Source organism: Pelmatolapia mariae, linkage group LG22 (genome assembly GCF_036321145.2).
Source record: "Pelmatolapia mariae isolate MD_Pm_ZW linkage group LG22, Pm_UMD_F_2, whole genome shotgun sequence".
Classification (NCBI taxonomy): Eukaryota; Metazoa; Chordata; class Actinopteri; order Cichliformes; family Cichlidae; genus Pelmatolapia; species Pelmatolapia mariae.
Genome location: NC_086245.2, coordinates 5741009 through 5756003, shown reverse-complemented (window position 1 = coordinate 5756003; position 14995 = coordinate 5741009). Strand labels below are relative to the sequence as shown.

At 41.7% G+C, this 14995-nt stretch overlaps 1 protein-coding gene across 1 annotated transcript in view; it reads right to left on the bottom strand.

The window, feature by feature from the left end:
* Positions 1-14995, bottom strand: part of LOC135932723 (collagen alpha-2(XI) chain-like) — a 40588-nt gene that overhangs the window by 22235 nt on the left and 3358 nt on the right. Inside the window, exons 2-6 of the mRNA XM_065470318.1 lie at positions 7166-7327; positions 5403-5613; positions 5040-5202; positions 4773-4895; positions 3007-3120 (exon numbers count right to left, since the gene is read on the bottom strand). Of these exons, the coding sequence (XP_065326390.1) occupies positions 3007-3120; positions 4773-4895; positions 5040-5202; positions 5403-5613; positions 7166-7327 (773 nt within the window). The remainder of the gene's footprint in view (positions 1-3006; positions 3121-4772; positions 4896-5039; positions 5203-5402; positions 5614-7165; positions 7328-14995) is intronic.

The window sequence follows — 14995 nt, the reverse complement described above, 5'->3', positions numbered from 1 at the left end:
GGAGTGCGTTTATGTTCTGACATCCAGTTTCAGCAGCTTGAAGGTAGGAGTGAAGTAAAGAACAGTGAAACCGTTCGATTAGCCATGCTTCACTTTGCACCGCTGTACCATATCATATGTGGAAGTTGGCGTGATCATGGAGATCATATGATATATGAACAGACAGCTTGGTATGAACCAGCTTCCATTCTGAAGGCCAGATTTTGCATCATCGAGGATTTGCATCAAAATTACTGAAAGGTCAAAGAATTCATTAAAGAAAGCAGGAAAAAAAGAAGTTTCATAAAACTTTTGCTGCAGATCCTGGATGATGGAAAGATCTGGAAAAGAGATCGGAAAGATGGGACATACGACTCGGGCTGTTCCAACCCAAACATCGGCCTCCTGCTGTACCTGCTGATAACGGTTGGTAACTTTCTTCGGTGGGACTCCAGTTCCGCTCAGCGCTGTTTTGCCAAACGGTGGGAAAGGTTTGTGGAGCGATTTTATATCCGGTACTTTGTTGACTCTTGTGGGTCTGGGTGGAGTCGGTCGGACTGGGGCAGATGTTGCAACTGACTTCGTCGGGGGGGAATCCCTGACGAAGTTATTCAGCCGTTTGCTCACCGGGGGGACTTTGGTCACAGCTTTAACGTCTTTGACGTCTGCCTTGCTTTGGGTTTTTACTTTTGGAGCTTTAGTGGCTGCAGATTTTGTAGGTCCTGGTTTTGATGCTTTGGTGGGTTTAGGTGCCTTGGTGGCTTTGACCACAGTTGTTTGAATTTTTGTTGTAGTTTTGTGGTTGCCATTAGCCTTAGCCCCACCATTGCCGTTACCTTTTGCTTTAACATCGGTGGCCGTTTTGCCGTTTCCATTGGCTTTCTTCTCTGTTGTGGCTTTTCCATTGCTGCTAGCCTTCGAGGTAACAGGAGCTTTCTTCTCAGCTACAACCTTACCATTGCCATTTCCATTTACTTTGACCTGAGGTGTTGGTTTGGCTCCAGTTGTAGCTTTTGCATTACCATTTGCTTTCTTCACAGCGCCAGTTTTACCGTTGCCATTCTTCGCCGGGGCAGCTGTGGGCTTAGATTTGGTTGGTTTGATTTTAGACAGGAGGACATCTGCTGCAGTGGGCTTTGCTTTGGAGGACTTGGAAGCTTTGGTGGGCATAGGCGGCTTGATGACGAGTTTATATGATCCAGACTTGACGGGTTTAGCTGGAGTGGGCTTGGTTTTTATAAGTGTGGGTTTAGCAGATGCTGCTTTTTCAGTGACTGCCTTCTTCTAATATCCGTGATTATTGTTTGGTTGAGATGTTATTTTGTATGTAAACGTGAATATGGACAAAGACAATGAGAGAGAGTGGAAGATGACAAAGATACACGGAGATGGGGAGGGGGATGAAAAGCACAAACAAGGGATGACAGAAGGAGAGAGAAAGACAAGAACGCATGTTTTGAGAAACAATGACATAAAGATGGCTAAGGCTCGGATGATTTACTGAGACTGTACAGGCATTACTGGATACAGCACAGAAGCACACTGACACCACTTAAGCATTAAATCAGAATTTACATCAAGCTAGCCAAACAATATGAAATATTTCATGTCTATGAACCAATTTATTTGAGTTTGTTTTGCTGATCTCTCCAATAATGCCATTCCCAATACTAAATAACAAAGCAGCATCTTTGTGCTAATAAGAACTGAGGCTGTGGTTTGGCAGAGGCACTGAGAGCGTGATCGGGCAGGTAAAGCTGGCTGCAAAACACTCACACATACACACACAGGTACACACAAACATACACAACGCTGATACCAAACCTGCTGTGTTGTGATTAATGCACCGAGCAAACTGTAAGAGAAGGTTGCTGCAGTTTAGTCATGCAAAAGAAGATGCAGGGATGGCAGTCTGGCATGCAAATGCGTGTTAGTCACATAAAACCACAAAGTGTAAAGTTGTGTAGATCAATGACTCTTACCACCATGCTGCTACAATAAAATACATGCAAATCAAAACTGTATTCACAAACAATCGCCTACAAAAATACGTTATGAAGAGAAAACAGGGGAATATACCCTCCTCACAAAGGTCAGGGGAACAACCATGAATGCATTTACTAACACAATCACGTGCACTGACATTCTCGTAACAGCAGGATAAGGTGCACATTATTGATGTAGAAACTGGTGGTGCAGAAGTACAGTAGGTGCATGCGGTAACATCCTCCCAGACAACGAATTAATCATGCAAAACAGTAACAGGACATCAAAGATGCTCTGTGTGTGTGTGTGTGTGTGTCATTAAACTCCATGTAGTGAGCGATCACAGGAAAGCTTCTGTAAGTGAAATAATGATGCTGTGCTGTGATTACCAGCTGATTACCCAATGTATGACAAACCACACCTAGTATCTGGTAACATGACAAACATTATGAAATCCACTGCATCTGTAATCTAACCTGTAATAACTGTAATCCAAAAAATAGAGAGAAGAGTTTTAAATATCTTAACGCTCTCTTAAAGTCCAGTTTATATGATTATCAAACCTGTGAGGCTATTAACTTCATCTTACAGCAATTTATTAAAAATCTCCCCTTGAAGGTGTTTGACGTCATTTGTAACCTAAATAAAACAACACAGCTGCACCCTCACTGCCCCAGTGCCCCCACCTGGCCACATGTGAACACACAACATATACGACAACATGTAAATGATAAATAATCCTGTGTGATGGGGATGGAGGTAATGACATGTTAGCGCTCAGTCTGGATTAACGAGAGAAGCTGATGTAATAAAACAAAAAGGGGGTGTGGAGTAACGAGTGCAGAGAGAGAGAGGCAAAAATAAAACAAAAAATTTATGAATCATGTCTAAAAATGTAGATTACACCCCAGCACTTATAAACCTAATAATACATGATGGATTATGAGCCAGTTATGGTTTAAATGCCTCTCTCTCCCTCTCATTCTCCCTCCCTTCCACAAACCCTGCTCGTGTTTTCCCTCACTCTCGCTCCCTTTTTACCTGTTGGTTGGGGGCCCCAGGTTGGGGAGAGGGGGGCGCGAAAAAGGAGGGAAAGCCTGTTGTTTCCTCATAATAATAGGGGTATTCATGGTCATTGTGCTCCTCATCAAAGTACTGAGACAGATGGAAGGAACACGAAAGCAAGAGGAAGAACGCATGAGGAGGAGTTTAGATTTTCACGGGGAGGTTGAGAGGGGTTTTAGAGGCCATGTAGGGATAAGTGAAGGTTAAGATAAAGAGTATGTGATGCAGCATGGCTCCAACAGTAGGAGACAGGAAACAGGATGATGAGAAAACACAAAGCTTTGACTTTTTTCCCACTCATCAGAATCTGTGTCAAAAAGTGTTTAAATACGTCAGTACACAAGAATCTGGATGAATGAGAAAACAGCAAAAAAAAGCAACAGTAGAAGCCAATGAATAAAATCACAGAGATTTCTATTCATCCAAAAAAAGAAAAAGTCATCTCAACAGTATCAACATGACAGGGTTTGGGAGTGTTGGAGCTCTGAAGTGACCGATAATTTATTCTGATTTAACATCAGACAAACTTCTAAAACAAAGTCTGTGTACTTTGGATGGATGCAGACGATGCAGTCACTGCCAGCTCAGTTTGTTTTACAGTGAAAAGAATGAATGTAAGCTTGCAAAGCCTATAATACTTAATGTAACGTGCACAACCAGTCTCAGTAAGTAAAGAGGCTCCACCTTAAGCCATCGTGATGCCAAATTCTTATACTTGAAAACCAATGAGAATTTAACACAGTTTTATGTTCTAACAGGTCCTTTTCTTTCAATCCAATGTATTTTTAAAAAAATGGAAAAGACACTGATGTTTGCTTGTATCATCCTCATTCCCCTACCTTTCTGTGTTCCACTGCTCTAAGAAGTCAACAGCATAAAATCATAAAAGTGTAAAAAATGTAAAATCACAGCTCTGAGATGGGACGATGACAACGCCTCTGCTTTACGTCACCGAATGGGAGACACAGACTGTGGAGGTGAGGAGGAAAGCGGATGGATACAAACTGTTGCTGATGACGAGGATGCGAGAGAAAGACAGAAAGGGGGAGCAGCACTTTGATGACATCATCAGATGACCCAAACTGAACCCAAGGACTTCATTTTCAGATGAACTTTAGTAGATTTAGTTTGACAACTAGACTTTTTAGAATTTTAAAAACTTTTTCCAGAAGGTTTAAAATGTATTGTTTACTTTTTTCTGATCTCAAGATGTTTTCAATATGTTGTATTCTAAGATAAATAAAAACAATAAATAGTTAATAATCCTAATGATAGAAGTTTAACAATGGCATAGGCAGTGGAACTGATGGATATAAGAGAGATATTTTGACTACTGCACTTTGCACTGACTGCTTAAAGTTTATTGTAAGCATTCAGCAGGCTGGTCAGTTTTAGCTCTTGTTCCTGCTTTTTATCTTTCAATAGATACAAAATATATGTTTTATTTAAATTATTGGGATTCAGTGACAAGTTTTCTTTCTCCAGGAAGTGTCACAGAAATCCAAAACAAAGTCCGAGATTCTGTTTGGGCATCTTTTACCGGAGCTACAGACGAGCCCTCAGTTTTGTGAGCTGTAACTGATGCTCCTCAGGGCTTTACTTTATATTTACTTTGTGTCAACAAAGCACCACGAATGTGACTCTAACAAAGGTTATTGTTTCCTGTAGGAAGATTTTTAGATATTAAATCACTAATGAATTGATGTCTGTTTCCGGACTTGTTCTGCTGTGGTGTTACTCACGTATGTGTTGGGGTCCTGAGCTTGGGTTTTGGGCAGAGGGGAGTCACAGTCAGGGCTGTAGTGTTCACAGAAGTCATAGGCAGCTTGTGGGTTGGAGGCAATCATCAGCTGTTGGATGTCTCCCTGTGGAGGAAAAAACAAACACATAATTAGAACTTGTTTCTGTGTTTCTGTGACCAAAACACGAACAAACGTGTGATTTTCCTGCTCAAACTTTGTTGCCACCCAGTCAGTGACATCACAGTTTATCTTGATTGAGCTCCTCACCTGGAAAACCTCCTCGTCCAGCAGGCGGGCTCCAAACACTGTGATGCCATTGGTGTCAACCACTGCCTTGTTGCCCCTGGGCAGAGGGCGGGTCATCTTCTTCTTGCAGTCCAGCAGCAGTGTCACGTTCTTCTTGGAAACAGAGAAAGCAATGCGATGCCACCTACAGACGAGGAGGAGGAACCACAGGCAATTCAATGAGCAACGTGAGAACAGCCTTACATAAACAGCCATCAGCAACCCCTCAAAAAAAAAAATAGAATTTCCACACAGCCAGCAAACACTGGTCCCATTCACACCTACACCACCACAATCATGTCATTTCAACTGGTCACAAACTGGTTGTTGTTGCTGGTTACTGACTTGCCATCAGCCAGGTTAACGCCTTTGAAGAGTGGGTAGTCCTCGGGAGCTGGCTTGCCGTTCTGGTCTTCGTACAGGAAAACAGGTGAACGTCCCAGTTCGATACCCAGCTGCTGGACGCCCTGCTCGCTGTAGATGGAGAGGAGGAAGGCCTGGAGGCCAGCCTGGGCTTTGACCAGAGCCATGACGGAGAAATTCTCCGGGAAACGACCTGAGGATGAGAGCGAGGGAAGTATCAACCATATTTGTGGATGAGGAAAGATGACAAGAAGGAAGCATTTAGGGAGAAAGGTGTGCAGACTGGAAAGGAACATAGAGGCAGAAAGTGGTAGAAATGTGAAAATAACACTAATGAAGAGCTTTAAATGATTAAATACACATGTCAGCATGAAGTGCTTTATTTATATTGTCACGCTATGATCCCACGTGGAGCTGGCATAGATGGTGTATCATATAATGACAGCTGGAGAAAGAAGGCTGAACATCAGCTTTGACTTTTGAGGATTTATTCACAGCCACATAAGTGCTACCGTCTCCTTTCTGCCCTCACTCCGGGGTGTCAGGCAGCTTCTAAAGTTAATTTGTTGTGGGTCTTCCACATACTTTAACTCTGCTCCTGCACTGCAACACATAATTATACTTTATATCCACGAGCATCACGCAGAGGGCTCAGCTGCTCCACACAGCTCAGTGCAAACACATACCACGACCTGTAAGAATAATTACAGGTTTCCTGTCTGGAATTCATGATAAATACTAAATGCAAAGCTGTTTTTACACTGTGAGGTGGAACAGGTTTAAATAATACTACCTTAAAGGTTAAATTCCTTTTTCCCAAACAATCTTAAATATTAAAATCAGATAAGATCTGCTATATGGCAGTAATACTGTGTAAAATTGATATAGCCTGCAGCTACATTCAATATATAAACCCTAATTATTACAACCTAAGTTAATTATTACAACAGAAGCTGTCAGATTCATGGCACATTTATGAACAAAAGAAAAGACTTTTCTCTGTCTGAGACTGGGTTTGTTTCAGTCTTGTGCTCTTTCAATGGCATCTATGAAGAATTTTAACAAAATACAAACAAAAGTCTCTTCACAACATTTAACTCTGTGCCTCAAACTTTTTTAGACATATAATTATAATGTTCATACTTTAAAAAAATGCCTTAAACGCCTCACAATAAAAGCTGTTGTTCTGCAGCACTGTGCAAAAATCTCCCTTCACTTCTTTAGATGTTGCCAAAGAGACATATTTGTTAAATTTTAAAAGTAGTCTTGAGCTGCTTTCTAAAACGTATCACTGCATGATGTGCACCGTATCCTTAAAAAAGCAGCATGGATGCATTTGAACAGAGTATGGAGCAAAAGGAGAGCTCTGAATGTCCTTCAAGAAGCCTGGAGAAGTGAGTTCAGACTGTGTTGAAGAATAATGATAGTCATATCAAATATTCAAGCTGTTTTTGCCTTATATACTCTTACATACTATGCATGTAGGTTTGCACATTTAATAAATTGTTGCACCCATTTTCAATTTTTCAAGAAAAATATAATGAACTGAGGGGTGGCTCATCCAAAGTACTGTACTGTACCCAACTATTGTTGTGTCAAAACACTTGGCTGTAAGTTGGCTGTGTAAACCAAAAATGATGATATATCAGGTGTATTCACCCCTGAACAGCTGAACTCTGCAGCTTTGCTTTGTTTCTAAGGTTAAAAAAGCTTTTTACAAAGCGACCAGCCAGGTGGAGGCCTACCTGAGAATAGCTGCTTGGTGGGTGCGGAGATCTGGGCCTTCTTGGTGATGCGGAAAGCATGATCGGGGCTGCTGGAGCGACGGGATGTGCAGAAGCCAGGGACCTTCTTCACACCCTCAGGGAGAGAGGGAACCTGCAGAGCCCGTAACACATCGACCGGGTCTAATGACAAAGAAACAAGCAAAGAAAACAGTCATTACGGTTATTTTTAAGAAGTTACGTTCACTAAGTAAACAAGTAAAATCTTAAGGCTGAAGGTTTAGTTGCTAGAAATACTGCAAAATGACTCTAAATCAGCACCTTACACACAGTCATCATTAACACAAACTGGTCTGTGGAGCTTTCAGAACAATGGAAACTAAAGAGATAACATCTGAATTACAGCTGTTTCTGCACAGAGTACTTAACTCTTTTTCTTCAAGCAACTTAAAGAAGTCCAGACGCTTTTCTTTCCAAGATCTTTAGACCACCATGACCTGGATGACTGAGAACCTTCACAGACAACTCTTTTTTTCTTTGCATTCAACTCAAACAGAGTGAGAAAAAACAGCCTCACACATTGAGTGATTACTGCACAGCAGGCCTAAATATTGTGTGTTCAGCTGTTTTCTCTAATAGCTTTCTAGAAGGCTGTCCGTCCTGTAAGCTGTATAGAAATAACTGAAAAGACCTTTTTAATATTGCCAAATATTTTACAAAAAAGGGGCAGTTTTATTTTTCATTGCAGTCATTCTTTGCAATTTTCCCCAGAGAATCAAAAAAGTCGATCTCAAATGTTCTCGAATCACTAATGTGATATAGGATCAGGTCCAGCAGATGCCCACAATGGCTGCCACTGTACATTTAGGTTTAATGTAAGAAAGGGGGCCCTGTGTCAGAGCGAGCGGGCAGCCGTCCAAGCCACATATATGAAGCAGTGCAGGGCAGGTACAGGAAAGCTCCGTTTAATGCAGAGCGCAGACAGTGGCGTCTATTCTGCTCGCGTTTATCGAGCAGCTGAAACAAGCGGCTGTTGACGTGATCGCGCTGAGTCAAATGAAGATTTGTCTGACACCACACAATCATTTCACAGTCCCCCCTGACACGCAAACGCAGGAATGCACGCGCTCGCTCGACAAATATTCAACACATACCTGAACATCGTACAATCACACACACACAGCCTCACATCCCGTCTCCACATCGGAGGTCAGCCAGTCTGTTTCTGCACTGCGGCTGACTTTCTCACATTGCTCAAAGGCACTGTGTCACTGAGGAACCTCTGAGGTTCAGGGTGTGATTCCCTTTATGATCAGCTTAAACAAACAGAGCTGTGACAGCAGGTCGAAGCAGACGTGCTTATAGATACTAAACCCAGCATTTAGAAATCAAACAGTAATACTGCACAGGGAGAAACTTATTATAATTATATCTTATTAAAAATGCTGCTCCCTGTACATCAGTCAGGAATGTCTCTGTTTGAAACCAGCATCCTTGAAGTATTGATTTTTATTATCGGCATGTTTTAAGGCTGGATAGTTTGATATTTATAAAAGGCTGCATAACTGCTTGTTAGCAGCATCAGGGAGACGTTATACTGTCACTGTAGCAGGTCCAGGAGTTTTTTATTATATATAAATCTACATGATTCTCATTTAAAGACTTAAAAAAATAACAGTGAAGTTTGTTTCTTATGAAATGCTCAGAGCTGCTCTGCACTCTGCTGTCCACTTAGATAGAATAATAAATACACATGGCACAAATTCTGCCAAGGTGTGAAAACAACTGGCCTGCATAAAAAAACCAGTGAAGTGTAATTACAAAGTATATCTGACTGAGGTTTTAAAGTGAGGCAGTTACATCCTCCCTCAGTGTTGGCGAGCCTCTCTGTGTTTGAGCTTACTTTACTGTTAACAACCAATTAAGCTCATTTACAGCCACCCTGCTGTGGCACCTCTCATAATAAACTTATAGCATCACTGATGCATTTCTCTGGTACAAAAAAATGACAGAAAAAAAAATACCACAAGTCTTTTTCGAGACATATCAGCTTCTATATGACAAGTTTCTTTTACTTTTTTCACCCTGCAGCCACATTAATAAACCGTCATTTCCACGTACTTCAAATAACGTCCTATTTATAGACAACCTGTAATTATTCCACCCTCAGCATGTTTAAAAAGCACAGTGGACCATATAACAGCATGGCACTCACTCTAATAACAGCAGGGGCACTGTTACCACTGTGGACATCACAGCCAAACATGTGAACAGTAAAGAAGTGAAACAGTGTGAGACGTGTGTTTCCTAAACTATCGATCAGGCACAAAGTTATAGATCAGACTTCAGAAGACAGAATCAGGAGTAAAGTTTCAGATTCAAAGTGTGAATGACAGAGTCAGAAAAAAGCAATGATGTAATCAACAGTTTGACTACATCAGCATCATAAATGACTTTAAGTTGTCACAGATCATCAGCCTTCACCTGTCTGCTGCTGTCAAACATAAAGATCCACCGTCAGCGGCTCGTACTGTGACAACATGAGGCTATTTATTGTGTTTATCAGCCATTTATGAGGTTTACACTGAGGTTGCCTCAAATCACACTCGTCCCATCAGAGGTGCGTATGTTTAGGTGACACCCAGTTTATCAAGAGCACAGTTTATGAGATCGTGCCCACAAACTGTAATATTTATTCAGACAGAGCAAACGGTGCATTAATATTGACTCCTCAACCACAGCCCATTAACGTCACTCTGCACCACAGAGAGAGAGAGAAGGAGGAAGAGAGGAAAGGGAAGATGTACAGTTTAGGGAATATAAGGAAAAGGAAAGCTTGAAGTTAGTGAAAGTGGAAACCTGAGACAGGTTAAAACAGAAGACACAAATGAAGAAAAATCCTTCAATAATATGAAAAGAAACTCTAGACTTTTCTACATTTTTCATTTTCAGACATCGGTGTCTCGACTGCATTAGCTGTACATGATATAATAAAGTAAAAAGAAGTAAAGAACAAACAGGAGAAAACTAGGCTCCATGCTATCCCTGACTTTCAATGGAGTTTCCCTAAATTGAAAAAAGCTTTCCAGGACCTGGAGGATGCTGATCTATTTATCTGCATAACTTTTAAGTCTTTTGCAAATCTTTGCAGCAAAAAGAGAGAGAAGAGGTCCAGGCAAAGGTGGTGTGTGTGTTTGTGTGTGTGTGTGACAGCAGACAGCTTGGTTCTGTGATGGCAGGATACTGGATCGGATTGCACCCCGAGCTCCCCCAGTACGCCCAGTACAATGTGCCGCTCTGTTCCCGACTCCCTGTCCGGCTCACATTTGCAGACGGGGCCCTTCCTGCCCGAAGGACCACAATCAGGACAAAAACACACCCACAAAAATAACACGCTGGGCCACAGAGCTACACACAGCCAGGCGGAGAAAAGTGCACCGATACGTGAGATGAGGAGTGGGAAAAATGAAACTAGACAAGGTAAGAAAACAGACGGCACAAGCTCTCCTTCTTCACTTCTCTCTCCTTCCTCTTCCCAGTTCCTTGCTCGTTCGTACCATAAGCGCTAACAGATGGCTGCAGCCTTTTGATGTAAATGTGGGCTAATTACTCTGCTGTCATTAAGACAGGAAACAGGGCTCCCAGCCACCCGAGGGCACATTACAGTAGCCTGTACAGTTATACCTACTGACAGCCTGAACATCTATCTATCTATCTATCTATCTATGAACACAGCAAGTGTAAACACTGAAAACAGTGTTAAAATTGATTAAAATCTCTACTTAAAATCTATTAAGTGAACCTGAACAATGCCACAATATATTTTAAAAAGATTATCAGACTCTGTCTGTGTGTTTTATCCTTAAACCACGGAGTCTGGAATAATGGTTTGCTGTTCAGTGTATAATGAGCTGCTGGAGCATGGAGTAGATGTATTTTTGAACAGGTGCCCCACGACTGAAACAATCCTGTCCCTGTTACACTGGGAGCCACCCAGTTACACCGAACCACAACTGACCAAACACGCAGACCACAAGCTTCTTCCACTGTGATAGGAAACACATGTGATACTCATGGTGGCGGTCACACTGTAAAATGACTCGTGCAGCTGAAACTGCAATAAGCTCCTGCAGGGTTTGACCTGCTGCAATTCCCCAGAGTCACCACTAGATGGAGCCGAAAGAGACTTAACTAACTTTGTGACATGAGCACAGTCGAGGCCTGTTGAAGGGCTGGAGCCACACATGTTACACCCACACGCATAAGTGTTTACATGTACACACTCAGTGCAAACAGACACACTCACAGGAGTGTGAGATAAACTGTGCTTGTGCGTATCGACAAAGTAACTGCTAACAGGAGTCGGTACACTCTGTTAACGAGCAGCTTCATTGACTTAACAGAAAACACAAAGCAGCTGGACACGCAGATTAAACTCTGTATGCACATAACGTCAGAAAGAGGATTACTGGGGAGGAAAGCATGCACAGAGAAGGAATAAAGCTCGTTGTGTTCCTCATAAAGAGCACGAGACCTTAAAAAACTCCAAAAATATTAAACATTAGGAAGAAGGGACTCATAGTGACACGCATCCGATCCATCCACTTATTCTGTACAAACTCTTCTTGGATTAGAGTTTATCGTAATGTACAATGACTTAAAGGACACTCTAGACACGTTTAAAAAGTTTAAAACATCAAAATAAAGAAAAAAAAGAACTAAAGACAAAATTATGGGTGATAGACTTCGGTTAAATATTACAATATCTTTATTTGTTGAAACTTGTGTACGAGGTGACTGAGTTCACTTGATTCCCCCTCCACTGCTTTGTGACTAAGACTATTTGTGTGTGTGTGTGTGTGTGTGTGTGTGTGTGTGTGTGTGTGTGTGTGTGTGTGTGTGCGCGCATGCGTGCCCTTTGTATTTCTGGTACAGCTGTGCCAAATACCAGACACACACTCCAGCTGACACCATGACCTCTCACCTCTCACCTTTACACAACTACAACGTTGTCAGGCACAAAGAGCAAGAGAAGTGCTATATTGACCATGGACTAACACACACACACACACACACACACACACACACACACACACACACACACACACACACACACACACAGATAAGCACTTTAGAGTCACTCATATAAGAAAATACTTAAAAAAAATTAAAACTAATTTCCAAAACTGTCTCATAAAAGTTGTTCTGTGATCACCAGCTGTGTCTCCATCCAGCCTGCTGACCACAGAAGCTTGCAGCTCAAGCTCCAGGTTATAATTTCCAACATGCTGCTCTATAGTTATGATTTATTTATAATGCCTGTGTATACAGACAGAAAATCCATTATGAGAAGCCGTGCTGTAAAAAGGGAGTTATTTGAATTGACATGATTTATTTGGTGTAAGCCGAGGCTTTGATTAGTCAGTGTGTGGCTGTTTGCAACATAAATGTTACACCATGTGACACAATCTGTAACTAAAAGAGAGAAAACCAAAGCAGGACTCGCCTTTGTACCACACGAATGTCACTAAATCTTCCCTGAAAACCTGAAGGAGGCCAAAAAAAAGAAGAAACTGAACAGACAGCAGCAGATCGCTAACACTGGAGGTAACACACGTGGATTAAGAATATAATAATTCAATAAGAACAGTTAATCCACTTAAAACATAAAAGTTAGTGCCATTCATCCTACTCTGCTCCAGAAAGCAAGTCGAGTTTGTGAACTTATTTGAAGTAGAAGATGATAATATTATTTTTCATATGAGCATCCGGCACTCTACCAGTACATATATGACAGAAAATAAGAAAAACCTCATTAGATTCACTTTAAATGTCTTTATTTCTACTAAACTTGGTCTTATTTTAAAGGGTGCCTCTTTTGCTTTCTTTGCTTATCCTGTAATCTCTGATGGTCCTTTAAAGTCAGCGCTCAGTGAGTTTAACTGTACTGCAAATCCAGTCATTCCTTTGAAAAAACAAACAAAGCATCTGTCTCTTTGCCTTTATACTTAAGCTTGTATGCTTTGTTTTCAGCTTTTAATACCTGCCTCTAAGTTTAGAGTATCTGCACTAATGAATCACAGTCTCCGTGTGGTTTATAAGTAACTGCAGGGCAGTGCCAACATTTACTGTACGGCAGCTCCCCGTGTGCCATTATGTGGTCTGTGCCAGTCTGCGTGTGCGTCCCCGATGATGCCAACGTGTATCATGCAGAGTCTCGTGTGGTTTCAAAGCTGCAGGCCGCAGTCTCAGTTTGGATCTGAGGGTGGCTACTGACACCACAAGGCCTACCCGGGACCAGAAGGCCCCGGAGCAGGAGGCAGTGACGAGTGAGTCCCTGTAACTTACTATCACATGGAGCAGACAGAGAGCAAAGGCACAAATTAGACACCAGTCTTAAGACCGTTGGTGCCCCTGTGCTGAATGAGCTGAGCTCTGGCTGTGCTTCACAAATCTGAACAGTGCACATCACAATCTACACTTTTAACTGAAAAGCACTCATTACACTGAACACTTTTATAACAGAGAAAGAAAAATGAGCATCAGTGCCAGTTTACTTGGGTTCACATAATTCTCTCCTTATAAAAGCTGTTTGTAGACTCCACACACATAAACTGGGCCATTTCACAGAGAGACCTTCTGAAAACTGCTACTGCACATTACCCACAATCTATATTTTACCATTTAAATGCTGTAAACAAACACAGATCTGAAACTATCCACAGTAGAGATAATTTATTTACCATAAATCAAACACTTTAAGTAAGAATGAACCAGACAAAGAGGCGATAAGAAAGAGAGGAATGGGAGCAGTAAGCAGTTGGAAATCCCCTAACAAACACACCACACACACACACACATACACACACACACACACGCTCATCATGTATTCTGTGGCAACAATTTAGCTGCAGGAACACATGTGAGGCGGCGGTGGGTAAACACCACTGCAGGGGGAATGCATGAGAACTTTGACTCGTTGTAAAGTTGTGTTGAGGCTCTTACTTATGCAGGAAAATTATCCCTTCAGGACTGCAACATTTAAAGCATTCAACCCTCAGAAATCCAAGATAGAAGGGGATAAAGTCTGAAGACACCTCAGTAAATCTGAAAAACACCGACTCTGAATACTAGAAATTCTGTCGTTATTATAGAATTAAGATCTAACTGGGACTTTCCCTGTCTTCCACACATTACATGCTGGGATAAACTCCATAAATGCCACTCCACCTGTGAGCTCAATAAAGACAAACAGATTTAGAGACAGGATTAAGTGGGACAGCTGGTGGTTACTGCATTAAGAAAATGTAAGGCCCCAAAATCTTCAAAGTGCTTTTCTGTCATCGTTCATGCTTCAGGGTAGCATTTTCCAGTGAAGTCTAAAAACATAACTGGTTAAAGCCACAATTTAAAACTATTTTCAAATGCATAGACAGCATTGATGTCTGGAAAAAAGATGTACATTAACATTACATGTAAAATCACACAGCTGCTCTCCATACCCTCCCACATCAACTTCCTTGAAGCAGCAAAATAACAGTGACTAGGAATAGCATCCTATACAGACAGCCTGTCATTATAAAGTTGGCACGCTCTCACGTCGTTCTTGCACATCTTCTGCTCAAACAGAATGTCTCCCAAGAACGACTATCCCCACGCACAAACCGCTAAATCATCACCTATAAAACTGTGGAAACGAGACCAACTATCTTCAGCTAACTCAAGTCTGCAGTGCTAATGTGGTTTCGTCTGAGAAAGGATTTCACAAGTTCACAGTCTGAGGGGATGTCGTGGGTTAGAAATGAGGCCTGACAGTGTTTCAGCATATCTCAGCTTTGACGTATGCATGTT